Below are 16,732 nucleotides of genomic sequence, written 5' to 3' on the forward strand. Positions count from 1 at the left end.
TTATCATGTATTTGGTTTTACAGGACCTGGGAATGTCAATGTTGAATGTTTTTTTGTTAAACTTCACATGATCTGATCAGGACCCCAAGAGGGTTAAGCAGTGACTTTAGATTGTATCAGTTATAAAGGGTCAAAGAAAATACACTACTGGTCAAAAGTTTTAGAACACACCAACTTTTCCAGAATTTAATTGAAAATGATGCAGTTTAATGTCTCAGTGTACTCTGAAATTAATGCACATTTGCAACATTTAAAATTCTTTATTGAGCATGATAGTGTTTTGAAAGTAAAAAAAAAGATTAAAAATCACATTTTATGTTGGACTAAGGACTAAAAAAGACACAAAATGACAAAAAAAGACAAAATGACCAAAAAAACCCCACAAAATAAAGACAAAAAACCCCCACAAAATGACCAAAAAAAGACACAAAATTACCAAAAAAAGACACAAAATGACCAAAAAAAAGACACAAAATGACTAAAAAAAAGACACAAAATGACTTACAAAGACATGAAAAGAATTCAAAATGGACAAAATAGCCCAAGACTCCATAGAGTTAAGTTGTTAACCCATTTCTTGTTCCCTGAAAAAGGCCTACTTGTATAATTCTGAAATGTACATTATTTTTCAGTTTTGGTTAAGCTTACCTTTTTTTATTTACCTCTGGCAGTTCACCACTTACCTTTGTACCCTTTCAAGCTGTTCATTTGACTTGAACTGCTTGAATTTCAATAAAAAACTGGAAAAATTGGGCTGTTCTAAAACTTTTGTCCGGTAGTGTATGTATTGAATGCTCTTGGGTTATTGCTATGATCTGCACCATGTTGATGAGAATCTCCCCTTTGTTTGTTCAACAGGTAGAGGAACATGAGGTCCCGTAGCAACAGTCTGGAGGACATAACCAAGGGCAAGGCGGCGGACACGCGGAAGCGTTCTGCAGAGCGGGAGGATCCCTCAGGGAGGGCAGAGCGCCGCAGCCGGCACAGGGAGCCGCCTGACGACACCGGCACCATCCAGAGGAACCACAAGACGCCCAAGAACGGCACCAGTGGGAGTGGGAGTGGGAGTGGGAGCAGCTCCGCCAGCGGTCCTGCAAAGACAGGTCGACGGGAGAAGACCAGGGACCTTTCCCGGGACGACCTCGTCTTCCTACTGAGCCTGCTAGAAGGAGAGCTGCAGGTAATCTAAACTGTTGGAACCTGGTCTCACAGAAATACGTGAAATAGCCACAGATTCGCTTAACTCAAAATCCGTGGAATAGCCACGGAATCACTCAAATTTCCGTGAAACTGACACGGATTTGGCTACAATGCAAGTTAATGACAGTCATATCCCGTGGCTATTCCATGGATATTTGTTCCTATTGGTTTGTTCCAAGTCACGTGACTTTCAAGGTCCCGACGGTCAGAACAAAAAACATGGCGGACAGTTCTCTCATTTTTAGTGAAACTAGTGACTCTTTGTTTCTGCATAAAAATGGATTTTGATCACATTTCTAGCGAGAAATCTATGTTTTATTTTCTAAATATTCACTCAGTGAATGTACATAATCAATAAAAAAAGACACAAAATGACCAAAAAAAGACACAAAAGACACAAAATGACTAAAACAAAAACATGTATTCATATTGATTTGGACAAACAGACGGATTGACACATTTCACACAAAAGAGCAGAGACTCATTTATTTAAGAAAGACACAAAAACACAAAATGACCAAAAAAAGACACAAAATGACTAAAACAAAAACATAAAATGACCAAAAAGACACAAAATGACTTAAAAAAGACACAAAAAGACTGAAAAAAAGACAAAAAATGACTAAAAAAGTTCATCCATCCATCCATTCTCGTCTGCTTATCCGGGGCCGGGTCGCGGGGGCAGTAGGATAAGCAGGGCATTCAAATGGATTTTGATCATATTTCTCGCAAGAAATATATGTTTTATTTTGTAAATATTCACTCAGTGAATGTACATAATCACTTTGTATGTTGGAATAGCCACGGGATATGACTGTCATTAACTTGCATTGTAGCGAAATCCGTGTCAGTTTCACGGAAATTTGAGCGATTCCGTGGCTATTCCACGGATTTTGAGTTAAGCGAAATCCGTGGCTATTTCACGGATTCCTGTGAGACCATGTTGGCTGTAGAGGTGACTGAGCTCTGGAAACATTTAGCCGGTACATCAGCAGACAGGCCTGCAGACATGGCACCGGCCCCAGTCGGACATACAGTCAGTGGGCAGTGGAGTCAATCAAGATGGACTCAAAGCCTGAGTTAATGGACAGCCAACAGCTGAGGCTACTTCCTGTTCCAGCACTGGATCCAGGAATCACTTGGCACTGTTGTTGTATTATATGAACACGGCAATGTCTGCCTTATTGCTGAAGTTAAACAAGCTTGATTCATGGAAACAGAAGTATCTATTCAATAGGACTATGGACTGTGTGTTTTCGTAGATATGTCCTTTGTGGGAGTTTAAGAAAGATGGCAGAACAAGGTTGACACTAGCCTAGTATTCAAGGTCCTTTTACTGATATTTAACCTATTTAGGCCTAAAATGCATGGAAAAAAAACCTGGAAAACTTCTGGGTGATTTAAAAAAAAAAAAAAACCTGAAGTTTTTCTGGAAATTCAACAGAAGTGTCAACGCATACTAAATAATAGATTTTTCAGCCTCTGTAGCAGATAGAAATTAAATTCAAAAAGTATTTGAGAGCTTATACCTGTTATATGTAAATGGACCTGCACTTATATAGCGCTTTTCTAGTCGATTTGCCACCACTCAAAGGGCTTTACACTACAGACTGCGCTCATTCACCCGTTCACCCACACATTCATACTGGTGGCAGAGGCTGCCCTAAACGGTGCCACCTGCCACCATTGGGAATTCATTCACACACTGATGAGCGCAGCATCAGGAGCAATTTGGGGTTCAGTATCTTGCTCAAGGATACTTCGACATGTAGGCTGCGACGGTCAGGGATCGAACCACCAACCATCCAATCACTGGACGAACGCTCTACCAACTGAGCCGCAGCTGCCCCTAAATATTTCTGAGCTCCCTCCGCTATAGTCGTCTTCCGCCATGATTTCAAAGTTCTGGAAAAGTCCCATGTTGCATTGCAACACTCCCACATGTATTCTGATGCATTTCATTGGCCAAGAGACCGAAAATAGGTAGAAAAAACTACAAAAACTACAAAAGGATGTATCTGCTTTCCCGGCTTTAATGGTAGAATAACGCAACAGCGCCCCCAGTTTTAATGGTAGAAATGCAGTAATGCTTACCCGCCTTAAATGGGTTAATGTACCAGTCCATTTGGTGAGCTGATAACAACTTGCTCTACCTGCTAGGAGGTGGAGTAGACCCCTGCACACCCATAGTTATGGGATGGTAAGCGCTGATAAACGCCTATTCAATAGTCTGACAAGATTGAGTCAACTAAGATTCTCCCTAGTTCCTTTCTATCCTTCTGTTTCAGGAATCACATAAATAAGCGGAATTAATAGCAATAATACAAAACAACGTATCTGCTTTCCCAGCTTTAATGGTAGAATAACGCAACAGCGGCCCCCGGTTTTAATGGTAGAAATGTGGTAATGCTTTCCCGCCTTAAATGGGTTAATGAAGTCTCATCTCTATCCTGCTTCACAAAGTTGAATCTAACCAGATCCACCTTCTTCTCCCACTACAGGCCAGAGATGAGGTGATCACAGTGCTGAAGGCAGAGAAGATCGACTTGGCCCTGCTGGAGGCCAAATATGGCTTCGTCACACCGCAGACAGTCCTCCAGTCCCTGCAGAGGGACGCCATCCAAGGCAAGGCTGAGCTCTTCCAGGAGGACATCTATGAGAAGCCCATGGTGGAGGTAACAGCAGTCCAACTGTATATATATAGGCTCTAAAACCAACCTGCTCTCACAGAAATCCGTGAAATAGCCACGGAATCACTCAAATTTCCGTGAAACTGACAGGGATTTCTCTACAATGCAAGTTAATGACAGTCGTATCCCGTGGCTATTCCATGGATATTTGTTCCTATTGGTTTGTTCCAAGTCACGTGACTTTCAAGGTCCCGGCGGTCAGAACAAAAAACATGGTGGACAGTTCTCTCATTTTTAGTGAAAAAAATCAATATTTTGACTTGAAATGTAGTCAAAAATGGATTTTGATCACATTTTGTTTCTTCTTTCAGTAATTTTTTTTTCTGTCATTTTGTGTCTTTTTTAATAATTTTGTGTCTTTTTTTTTAACAATTCTGTCAATTTTTTGGTCATTTTGTGTCTTTTTTTGTCATTTTGTGTATTTTTTTGGTCATTTTGTGCCTTTTTAAAAATAATTTTGTGTCTTTTTTTAATAATTCTGTGCATTTTTTGGTCATTTTGTGTCTTTTTTTTGGTCATTTTGTGTCTTTTTTTTGTCACTTTGTGTCTTTTTTTGTCATATTGTGTCTTTTTTTGAGTAATTTTGTGTCTTTTTTTGGTCATTTTGATACTGCCTCCAGCGTGGCTACTCCATGGATATTTGTTCCTATTGGTTTGTTCCAAGTCACGTGACTTTCAAGGTCCCAGCGGTCAGAACAAAAAACATGGCGGACAGTTCTCTCATTTTTAGTGAAAAAAAATCAATATTTTGACTTAGTTTCTGCATAAAAATGGATTTTGATCACATTTCTAGTGAGAAATATATGTTTTATTTTCTAAATATTCACTCAGTGAATGTACATAATCACTTTGTATGTTGGAATAGCCACGGGATATGACTGTCATTAACTTGCATTGTAGCGAAATCCATGTCAGTTTCACGGATTCCTGTGAGACCATGTTGATCCAACTGTATACAGGCTCTAAAACAGCCTCAGTGACCGTCTGACTTCCACAAAGCACTCCAGACACGACAGATGTTTTCTCTCCCTCCACAGCTGGACAAGCTGGTGGAGAAGCAGAGGGAGACGCACCGCCGGATGCTGGAGCAGCTGTTGATGGTGGAGCAGTCCCACAAACAGGCCCTGTACAAGCTGGAGGACGAGAAGAGGAACCACGGAGAGTTCATGAAGAAGAGCGACGAGTTCACCAACCTGCTGGAGCAGGAGCGCGAGAGGTCAGAGTGTGATTTACACCACAGCTCAGTAATGAAACGTGTTGCTCCGGCCCTGCGGAGTCTAAATGGGTTTAAATTGGTGTCAGATTTGGTGACATGTGATCTAAAAGCAATTAGAGGAAATCGAAGGGGAACGTTTCGCTGACTTAAGCTAATTATGGATGCCTCTTAACTACATTCCTGTTGAGAAGACAGAAGCTATTTTGTCATTTGAACTCTAAGAATTAGTTCCAGACACTGACCCTGGTTTGCTTTTTTACACATCGGGACATTCTCACTTACTACAAATGGGTGATTCTTATCAACATGGTGCAGCTCAGAGCATTGAATACATATTTTCTTTGACCATTTATAACCTATATAATCTAAAGTCACTGTTTAATATGAATTTATAATCTTTTTAAAGCATTTTTAAGGTATTTTCTGACATTTTTAGAGACACTGTGAGCTAAATTCATTACCGTAACACATTTTTAAATTAAAAAAACAACAGCAAAAGTTTTTTTTTTACCCTTGGGAAGCACTTTAATATGCTCAAGGGTAGCTGGTATCACCAACATGTATTTTATTAAAATATACACTTGAATGCAAACGATTCTATCATTAATGTAACATTTAACCATTTTTTCTCATCAATTTTCAGATTTTGTTCTTTATACATTGTCAAAAACTAATTTTTATAAAGCTTATTAAATATTTATTGTATACAAGTGTGAGGAAACCATGACATTTTTATCTGGATGCATTACAGTAATGAATTTGTTTATCAAAAATATGTTAAAAAATATAGAAAATATTATTTTAACACAAAACAATGAATTGTGCCTCATTTTGGTTATATTGTTCATTCTTATAAAAGTGAAATATATGTAGTTTAATAAAGTAGGAGGAGCAGGACATGACGCAAAAACATATGCTGCGGAAATCAGAACCACGTACCCAGGCCCATCCACATTTTAATTGTATTTTGTGGAAGTTGGCCAAACAAAATGCCAATGAATGCATATTTCCACCCACAAATGTTGGATGATGTGGATGAAAACATCCATATACCATTGGTGGTTTATAATGATGAGCATTTGGTGAAGGCAAGTTGTAAAACAATTATAAAGACTTTTGAAAAACAGTTTTTTTCCTGGTGGAATTGAAAGAGTGGTGATAGAAATGATGACTTGGTCAATAGAGTGGGGCCTACCAACAGATGTTCTCTCCAATAAGACATTTTTGTGGACGTATTTGTGTAAAATCCCCTTTTTGATGCTTGTATTCTTCCACTTTTGCACCATTCACATGATAGAATCTTCAACACTCATTCTCCAGACAATGACCTCTTCTATTCACACATGGGTCCAATCAGACATGATACTGGCTTTGTTCATGGCGAGGTCTGTTGAATGTTAGCTTTAACTCATTCTTATATTTGTGTTCTCACATCAGCCCCTCCAGGTAACGTCTAGATCATGGGTCTCAAACTTGCGGCCCGCGGGCCATTTGCGGCCCTTGTGGGGATATTTTGTGGCCCTCGCCTTGATATGAAAGTTTAATGTGAGTTTTATATGAATGGGACTTTACCGTGTTGTGTGTGGAAGGTCCCTTTAATTCCTTTTTTGGGTAATTTTGTGTCTTTTTAAATAGTTTTGTGTCTTTTTTTGGTCACTTTGTTTCTTTTTTAAGTAAGTTAGTTTTTTTCTGTCATTTTGTGTCTTTTTTTGGTCATTTTGTGTCTTTTAAAAAAAAAAATGTGTGTCTTTTTTTAGTGATTCTGTGTATTTTTTGGTCATTTTGTGTCTTTTTTTGTCATTTTGTGTCTTTTTTGGTCATTTTGTATCTTTTTTTGGTCATTTTGTGTCCTTTTTAAAAAATAATTTTGTGTCTTTTTTAGTGATTCTGTGTATTTTTTGGTCATTTTGTGTCTTTTTTTGTCATTTTGTGTCTTTTTTTTGTAATTTTGTGTCTTTTTTTGGTCATTTTGATACTGCCTCCAGCGGCCCCCAGGTAATTTGAGTCTTTTTTTTTTTTAACGTTTTTAAATTTGTGTTATTTCTAATGAGCCAGTTTTGAGAAAAGATATAACACTACCACAGGTTACATATTCTCCAATACACCAACCTTGACTGCACTTCATGTTCCATTAAGATCCAACATGCAGAACAGAAAAAGCACTTAACGATGTCAAGTGGCATTTAAAATGACAGCACCACACACCACACATGAAGCCAGTCTAAGTTCTATCTGTGAAGATTATCAGGACATACTTTATTAAACTAAATATATTTTACTTTTATATGAATGAACAATATAGCCATAATGGGGAACGATAAATTGTTTTGTGTTAAAATAATATTTTCTATATTTTATAACATATTTTTGATAAACAAATTCATTACTGTAATGCATCCAGATAAAAATGTCATGATTTCCTCACACTTATATACAATAAATATTTAATAAGCTTTATAAAAATAAATATACATTTGTTTGAAAATGTATAATTTAACGAAATATAATCAAACATAATGGTTTTTAACAATGTATAAAGAACAAAATCTGAATGACAATTGATGAGAAAAAATGGTTATATGTTACCATAATGATAGAATTGTCTGCATTAAAATATTTGTATATTTTAATAAAATAATAATTTTTTGAAACCGCTACGGTTGAGCTTATCTAAGTGCTTGCCAAAGAAAAAAACTAAAACTTTTGTTGTTTTTTTTATTTAAAATGTGTTACGGTAATACATTTTGTGTCTAAAAATGTCAGAAAACACCTTAAAATTTTTAAAATAGATTATAAATTCATATTAAACAGTGACTTTAGATTGTTGATGTTGTAAAGGGTCAAAGAAAATATGTTTTCAATGCTCTTGAATTTTTGCTATGAGCTGTAGCATGTTTATAAGAATCACCCCAGTGTGAAACTAAAGCCAAAATTACAACTTTTCCTTGTCATATCTGTGACCTCTGGTCGGCTCATTGTTCCTACAAGTCAAAGTCAGCATTTTCTTTGAGGGTAGAGAGCTGGAGTTAAAGTTGAAGTTTGTCCTTTTTCATGAGCTTGAGGTGGAGGATAAAGATTGTAGCTGTTAGAGTTGACTGCCTTGCTCAAAAGTTGTTTTTTTTCAGCTAGTAAAAGTTGTTTGAATCCTCCATCCAACTCCAGCCACTCAGCACTGCCAAACGTCTTAATATTCCTATGTAATGTTCGCATTAAATCAAAGTGTTCTTCTAGATTATGGGGGAAAAACCGTCCTAAAGAATTCCCTTATTGTTTTTCCCATGACCTGCACTAGCTCCTTTACTTTTATTATCACCTTTTATTGAACAGCTCTGCACAGAGCTGGAGCGAAGCAAGAGTTTTTACTGGAGATGATCCAGCCAGCGAGAGAGAGAGAGAGAGAGGGAGGCAAGAGTGTCTTTTTTTAGTAATTTTGTGTCTTTTTTTGGTCACTTTGTTTCTTTTTTAAGTAAGTTAGTTTTTTTCTGTCATTTTGTGTCTTTTTTTTGTCATTTTGTGTCCTTTTTAAAAAATAATTTTGTGTCTTTTTTAGTGATTCTGTGTATTTTTTGGTCATTTTGTGTCTTTTTTTTGTCATTTTGTGTCTTTTTTGGTCATTTTGTATCTTTTTTGGGTCATTTTGTGTCTTTTTTTGGTCATTTTGTGTCTTTTTTTGGTCCTTTTGTGTCTTTTTTGGGTCATTTTGTGTCTTTTTTTGGTCATTTTGTGTCTTTTTTTGGTCATTTTGTGTCTTTTTTTTGTCATTTTGTGTCTTTTTTGGTCATTTTGTATCTTTTTTGGGTCATTTTGTGTCTTTTTTTGGTCATTTTGTGTCTTCTTTTGGTCATTTTGTGTCTTTTTTGGTCATTTTGTATCTTTTTTGGGTCATTTTGTGTCTTTTTTTGGTCATTTTGTGTCTTTTTTTGGTCATTTTGATACTGCGATACAGCGAGCGAGAGAGAGAGAGAGAGGGAGGCAAGAGTTTGTCGACAGATAATTTAGGTTGGAGCTTAGATCCACAAATAAGCTTTACATTTACAGCTCTGCTTTATGGTAGCACTGCGGATGGATCAGGGGGAAAACCTTATCCCTGGAGAACTTTCCTCCAGCTCAGTCTGCATGTTAGCGCCAGTGAAAGCAGCTCAGACTGAGGGACACTTGCAGATTAGATTGTTTATGCTGCGGTTTCATAATGTGCTATGATGTGGTAATTCTCTCAACTGTCCAACATCATAAAATTATATTAGAATTGCTCGCAGTCATTTCAATCCTCTGTCCTGTGCACTGACCTAAGACCACAGACAGATGTTTGGATGACAGTGTTGGTCCACTACTGGTGTCCAGACTGAATTATTGCAACAACTATTAGATGGATTGCCATATTACCAGATGTCATTGTGCCACTGGAAGAACTTTGGAAATCCTCTGACTTTTCACTTAGCGCCTTCGAGTCAAAAAAATAATTTGTTTAATACTTTATGACATTCCCAAACCATCATGGTAAGTATTATACCAGCTTAACATCAGTAGTCGGTAACACTTTACAATAACCCTCATTTATAAATGCTAAACAGATAGTTTATTGATGTTTAATCATCATTTATTAACAGTATATAGGCCATTTAGAATGGTAAATACATACTTTATTAATGTTAAACTAAGTACATCATTCATAAATGACAAATAGAGGGTTTATTAATGTAAGTTTAACAATTAAATATAATTAATAGTTCATTACTAGTTTTAGTTCCTCTCATTTTTAACATTTTTAACTCCATATTAAGTATGTTAATGATTTTGAAATGATTCACATATACCTTTAAGAAACTATTAAAAATAATTTAATTGTTTGTTAATGGTAAAGTAACTATAAACTTACATAAATATACCATCTATTTATCGTTTATAAATGATGTAGTTAGTTCAACATTAATAATGGCCTATATACTGTTTATAAATGATGATTAAACATCAATAAACTATCTGTTTACCATTTATAAATGAGGGTTATTGTAAAGTGTTACCGTATATAACCAATTATTAGTATTGAGGGAAGCATTGAACGTAATAAGACAGATGGAATTCTGAAGTTTGATGAAATACTATGAAACTCTGATGTTGATGAAATTCTGAAATTGCTTTTTTTATTTTTGTTGTTTTGATGTACTTCCTGGTACCTAATATGATAACCCACAGAAATTAATAACATAAAATTAAAAAAAAAAACCCATCAGCATTGATTTGCATTGAACTTGAAGCACTGCTATGCCTCATGCTGCCTTTGAATATGGTCATGTTTACTGTAAAAAAACTTACTGACACGCCCGAAATAATACTCAGATTTCTTGTCTTTTTTAATCTAAAATGGGCCCATAACTCTCATCATACTGTATTTAAGAAGACTAGTGTTTAAGAACATAAACTTATTTTCTAATAGACTTTCAGACAATCTGACTTCTTTTTGCACCTGGTGTAGTCGCCCCCTGCTGGCCATCAGTGGTGGAAAAAGTATTCAGATCGCTTACTTAAGTAAAAGTACTTATACAACACTGTGAAATTACTCCACTACAAGTAAAAGTCCTGCATCCAAAACTTACTGAAGTAAAAGTACAAAAGTATCAGCATCAAAACTTACTTAAAGTATCAAAGTACTCGTTATGCAGAATGGACCCACTCAGATTGTTTTATATATTATAAATATGTTGTTAGATTAATTGTATTGATGCATTTTTGTTAGCAGCATGTTAGTGTTGTAAATACTGTATACTGTTATGAGGTTTAATTAACAACACGTCTGATCACTTTAAATTGATCATGTTTTTTATGTTAAAACTCGTCCTGAAAAGTAACTAAAGCTGTCAGCTAAATGTAGCAGAGTAAAAAGTACAATGTTTGCCTCAAAATGTAGTGAACTAGAAGTATAAAGTTACCTCAAAATTGTACTTAAGTACGGTACTTGAGTAAATGTACTCAGTTACATTCCACCACTGCTGGCCATTAGAAAGAATACAGGTGGAAGGCACTTCAGCATTGGCTTCACTTTTCAGACCTGATGGACTTTGGCTGCTTGAGTCCATGAGTTTTAAAGTGTTTGCTGATATTTTTTAGAAATGGCGAAAGCTTAAAAGAACCTAGTTTAAAAAAGTAAAATCATTTTTAGTAGTTACGAGAATGACATAAGTATCGGAAGTGAAGTTATTTGCGCCTTGGTGTCATTCAAAATGACTATGGCCACTAGAGGACGCCGCCAACAATACATGTTAACCCTCTGGAGTCCATCTATTTATTGAAAATACACGTTTTATTTACAATAATAACTTTATTTATAGATATGCTGAGAAAGCCAGTTGAAAGTGCCATTTATGTTTCTAGACCATTTTCAAATTGTGAATTTTCTTTCTACAATAAACTATTACCATTTTTAATTTACATGCAAATAGACTGTTTTGTAGTTTGATTTTTTATTATTTTTTCCTGCTGTTTTTGTGTGTATAATGGTAAAAATGGAATTTTAAAAAAAGGAGCCATGCATGTGATGTAAGGACAGACTGAAAGATGCTAAAATGAGACAGAAATGAATGCATAGGAAGTTGACAAATTTGAACCAAATTTTGGACTTCAGAGGTTTAATGTTGCAGATGATTGAATAATATTTAATATCTGATAACAACCTATTGGACCTATTACAATAGTAGAGCAGAGTAGGCTCATACTCACCCAAACAAATGGATGACAACTGCAGATAAAGGAGAATTCAGTGTTTTAACGACCAAACTGGCGGATTTTTTATAATCTGGAAACACTTGTGTTATTCGGTGGTATGACAAATCACAGCACATAACTCATTTAGAGGCTGTCATAACAGACTAATGCATGTTGTGTCTCTTTGTTGTAATTTCATCTGGGTGTTGTTAGAAGGCATATCAAACCGTACCCAGGATTACAAGACATCACAGCTATTTTAGATTACTGTACAGGCATGTTGTCTTAATGTCTCCAGTGGTGAAGCCGTGATCCATAAAATAGTGTAATGCGAGATAAGTCTGGGATGAATTATTTGGAGGTGCTGTTTAACATTGCCAGTAAAGACCTGAGGTGGAAACACGTCTGACTGATTTCTTCTATAAATGTCAAATAAAGAGCAGTCACTGTGGAGCGCTATGTTTACTGCTCGCTCAGCAATATCACATATCAGACAAACACACACACGTACACGTACGTTCACACTCAGCAATTAATTTCACAAAGGAAACACAGCTGGACGTCGGCCCGTGACCTATTTGGGACAATCACATCGTTGCACTTTAGCCGAGGCAGAATGTTTGAGTTGGAGCGGCGAGCGGTGTGACGACGGTCTGCGCTTTGTCACCGGGCATGTCAGGAAGGACAGGCTGCCATGAAAAATAGGCCTCTGTCCAGGGTCGAGCTAATTACCGCGTGAGAAAAGGCAAAAGATTTATACGACTGAGAGGAGAGTAAAAAAAAGAAAAAAGAAAAACTAACCTAATGGCTCTGAGAAGCATCAATCACACTGCATGTTCAACAAGATGCCAGATTACCATGGAAATAGTTGATGAGGGTGTATATTTTCAGCCAGCAGATTTCAGTCCCAGTACATGTACATAGAAGTGAGTACAAATGTGAGTGGGGGGTTCAGCATCTGCTGTTGTCATCTGTCCTCAGCGGTTGGACGCAACATTGTTTATGTAGCTGAGTACTCTGTTACGGTCATGGACGCAAGCAAGCATGCGAGTAAAGTTATTGGTGTTATTAATTATTAGGTAATAGTGTGTGTTTGGTCTCTCACTGTTTTCATTCCCTCTTAGACAATCCTCAATATATTTTTCAGTGTCGCCACATGTATAATTATGAGTTATACTATATGGGACTGCTTTAAGTGTGTGCACATGAGTGAAAATACATGTGGGAGTTGATGGATGAGGGAACAAGCAGCATATCTGGCATGAACGATGGATGGATGGATGGATGGATGGATGATGGATGGATGCATGGATGGAGAGATGGATGCATGGATGGAGAGATGGATGCATGGATGGAGAGATGGATGCATGGATGGAGAGATGGATGCATGGATAGATAGATAGATAGATAGATAGATAGATAGATAGATAGAGAGAGAGATAGAGAGATAGAGAGATAGATAGATAGATAGATAGATATTAATACAATAGAATGGAAAAAAGAGAATGCAGAAGACAATAAAAATATAAATACAAGGAGATAATATACAAAGAGTAATACTGTACGATATCTACACCAGGGAGAGCATAAACAGTTTGAACTGAACAGTAGGTGTGCAGTTTGCTGAATATTCATCATAACTTGAGTCTCATATTTACAGCTTTGGCCATCATTTATTTGGTACAATCACATTTTAATCAGTTTTAGTGATGTCCCTGAGTGTCATCAATAGAGCATAGTCTTATATAGTCAGACCTGTCTCCACAGTGCTGTGTCAGTGTTTGAGTGCTGTAGCATTTTGACTCAAAGTCAAATATTCAAATGTCAATTTTAGCCTAACAATGTTTTTGTAAGATCAACTTTAGCATTTTGCCACCATGCAACTTGTTAAAATAAATCCAGAAGCTATTATGTTTGCAAGTTCCGTAGCTTGCAAACACATAGCTAACATTAGCATGCTAACAGCTAACTTGTCCTTTCTGGTAGACATAGAGTGCTAAAATAATCCTTTGTCATACTTAAATCTAAGTGTTTAGCAAGCTTCAAACATTTTTTTAGCGTTTAAGCCCTTAACTGCATATTGTGTTGTCCTTTCCTGAGGGAGTGGTTCTTGAAGTATGACGCATTGGACTGAATCAGAATCAGAATCAGATGCCTTTATTGTCATTGAACAGGGTAACAAGTACTAGTACAACGAAATTTGCCATCAACCCGTCCAAAACGTATAAAACACACAAACAATACAACAGAGGTGAACAGGACAGGAAGACAGAGGTGCTCTTGTAAATTAGATAGCAGAGACAAGGGAAAGGGGAAGGAGATTTTCGTCTGAAACAGCAGGCTTCTCCCAACAGTCGACATCTAGAGACTACACATGCACCAATGCTCAATGTGGGCATTGCCAAATGAGGTCAACCATACACACATCCTTTGCTATGGGTTGTGGCTGCGACTCTTCTGGTCATAGTTCCTGCTCTGGCCTCCGGTTTGCTTCAATTTTATGTGAGCAAAGGGACGAATTAAACATTTGCTTCAGGTTGCAGAGCAAACCTGCATCTTGGCATCACATGGAGATAAACTTTAGTTAACTTTAAGCCCAAACCAATGGTCCCTCGCCTGCATTCACTGGTGGAACCATTGCAATCATTTTTTAAAACTTGCAGTCCAGCGGCCAATAAAAACTGGGGATGTACTCTGTGCTGTTAAAACTTTCAACAATATATTTCTATCATGTAACAGTCTAGTGATCAAAAGATGTAGAGGTAGACATGTCATCAAGACCGCCTCAAGCAGGAAGAAACAGAGAATCCCTGAGGAGCTAAAGTAAACGACATTTTAGTCCTTCGCCCGAGCACAAAACCCAGAGTTTGTTCAGCGGCTTCTGTTCTGCTCTGCACTCCTTCCAAAACATTATTACAGAGGGTTAGAAGAACTGCAAACCCCAAAATAGCTTTGACGGCTAAAAGGAAAAGCCACTTATCACTTGTTTGAGGAGAGCTGAAACAACTTTCTGTGTTTTGAGACCGGCTGCTGATGTACAGTATGAGAGGCTTTAATTTCTCGTTAATGCGTTGTTGTGTGATGCATCATAGCTGGATGTAATCACTTCCTTTCTCTGGGTTCTGGAAACTTGTGATTAGATCCTGCAGTAATGTACTGTAAGGCTGGAGAAAACCATTTTTTAGTCTTTTATCAAAGCATCTGACTGCTGTCTGACCTTCTCCCTGGAAGCCCTAAAAAGCATGTAAATCCGGGCCAGGGGCTTTGGGATGAACCCGGTTCCTCTTTGATTAATTGGGGACTGAGCACCCGTCAATGAGTGATGACCTCATCGCGTTGGGTAGTGCAGGAGCAGCAGGGGTGTGAGAGCGAGCGCGGCATCCTAACCCTCAACAGATGTTACTTTAAGGATGACTTCAGCGTGCAGATATACATACATTTTGTCTTTGTTCTTTTGCAGGGAACTGTATTTTACGGCCATCTGTATCCTCTGATTTCATGCATAGCATAACCTAAATCTCACCTAACGTTTGGAGCGTTGTGACGGATGTTAGTGTGAGGAGTTGAGCTCATGTGATGCATTGAGAGACCGCATGGAAACACGAGCCTCCTGTTATCTTTACCATTTAAAGCTGCACCAGGCAACTTCACATGTTGATGTCTGCAGACGACAGCAAGAGGCTTGAAACATGAACTTGGACACGCAGAACTCCTGTGATGTAATGGCAGTAAAATGCATGCAGCGCGCTCATGTTTACCAAGCCAGCTGGTCTGGGATCATTTTAAACCGAAGGGAGAACAGAGGCAAACATTCTGCTGTTACTGAATCCAGGTTCTTTTTTGGATGGGATTCTCACTTGCTGCTGTTTTGTTTTTAGACTTTACTGCTGTTGTTTCTGAGTTCAATTTAAAAGCACTACCAAAGAATCATAAACTGAAAAAATGCAGTATTAAAGGAACACTTTTTCAAGCGTGTTTCTAACACCATTGCTTTTAAGTCCAGTGAAATCAGGCTCTGGTTTCCCCTTTGGTGCGGTTCATGTGGGCAGGTCTATCTATCTATCTATCTATCTAATAACCTAAATCATTATCAACAAAACAATGGAAAATGTCTAGATATCAGCTCTTAAATTAAACTCTTCAGTCTTGCTGCTGTTTTGTTTTTAGACTTTACTGCTGTTGTTTCTGAGTTCAATTTAAAAGCACTACCAAAGAATCATAAACTGAAAAAATGCAGTATTAAAGGAACACATTTTCCAGCGTGTTTCTAACACCATTGCTTTTAAATCCAGTGAAGTCAGGCTCTGGTTTCCCCTTTGGTGCGGTTCATGTGGGCAGGTGTGAACACAGTGTTGGTTGCAATACAAGACAACTGCACCTGGCCCCTGAGAGAAGGTGGCCTGGGTCCAAACCCAAATGAACCCTGGAGCGGTTTGTTTCTGTGATGGGAATGTGATCCAACCTCAATCCAACCCAACATATCAGGTGTGCTCCCTGCAAGCTGCAGCTAAAAGGCTCCTGGAGCCATGTGTGCTCTGCATTCTGGGATATGATAGAGCATGCAAACTATAGCAGCTTGCATTCTGTAATTTTGCACATTTATACAAGTTTTTAACTTTATTGTATTCTATTTCATTGTATTGTTGTTATGCTATGCTGGAAGTGCAATTCATGGTTAAAAAAGTTCCTATCTATCTATCTATCTACCTATCTATCTATCCATCCATATTAATAATAACCTAAATCATTATCAACAAAACAATGGAAAATGTCTACATATCAGCTCTTAAATTAAACTCTTCTCAGCTATTTTTGTTGTTATCATTGTATTTGTCCAACCAAATGTACCTTTAGAGATATGATAGAGCATGCAAACTGTAGCAGCATGCATTCTGTAATTTTGCACATTTATACTATTTTTTTTTTT

General features: G+C 37.3%; 1 protein-coding gene across 1 annotated transcript; it reads left to right on the forward strand.

Annotated features, from left to right (window-relative positions):
- Positions 1–868: 868 nt before the first annotated feature.
- On the forward strand, positions 869–6,556 carry LOC131962612 (filamin A-interacting protein 1-like). The gene is made up of 4 exons (XM_059327557.1): positions 869–1,180; positions 3,702–3,875; positions 4,928–5,106; positions 6,544–6,556. Exons 1-4 carry the CDS (start codon positions 869–871, stop codon positions 6,554–6,556), a joined length of 678 nt encoding a protein of 225 aa, XP_059183540.1.
- Positions 6,557–16,732: the final 10,176 nt, after the last annotated feature.

This window comes from Centropristis striata, chromosome 24 (genome assembly GCF_030273125.1).
Source record: "Centropristis striata isolate RG_2023a ecotype Rhode Island chromosome 24, C.striata_1.0, whole genome shotgun sequence".
In the NCBI taxonomy this organism is placed as follows: domain Eukaryota; kingdom Metazoa; phylum Chordata; class Actinopteri; order Perciformes; family Serranidae; genus Centropristis; species Centropristis striata.

What these genes read in the sequence shown, in the direction of transcription:
- LOC131962612 (XM_059327557.1), top strand. Translation starts at nt 869, where the DNA reads ATGAGGTCCCGTAGCAACAGTCTGGAGGACATAACCAAGGGCAAGGCG. An exon ending in TGCTAGAAGGAGAGCTGCAG is followed by an intron (nt 1,181 to 3,701) that starts GTAATCTAAACT and finishes CTCCCACTACAG; the next exon opens with GCCAGAGATGAGGTGATCAC. An exon ending in ATGAGAAGCCCATGGTGGAG is followed by an intron (nt 3,876 to 4,927) that starts GTAACAGCAGTC and finishes CTCCCTCCACAG; the next exon opens with CTGGACAAGCTGGTGGAGAA.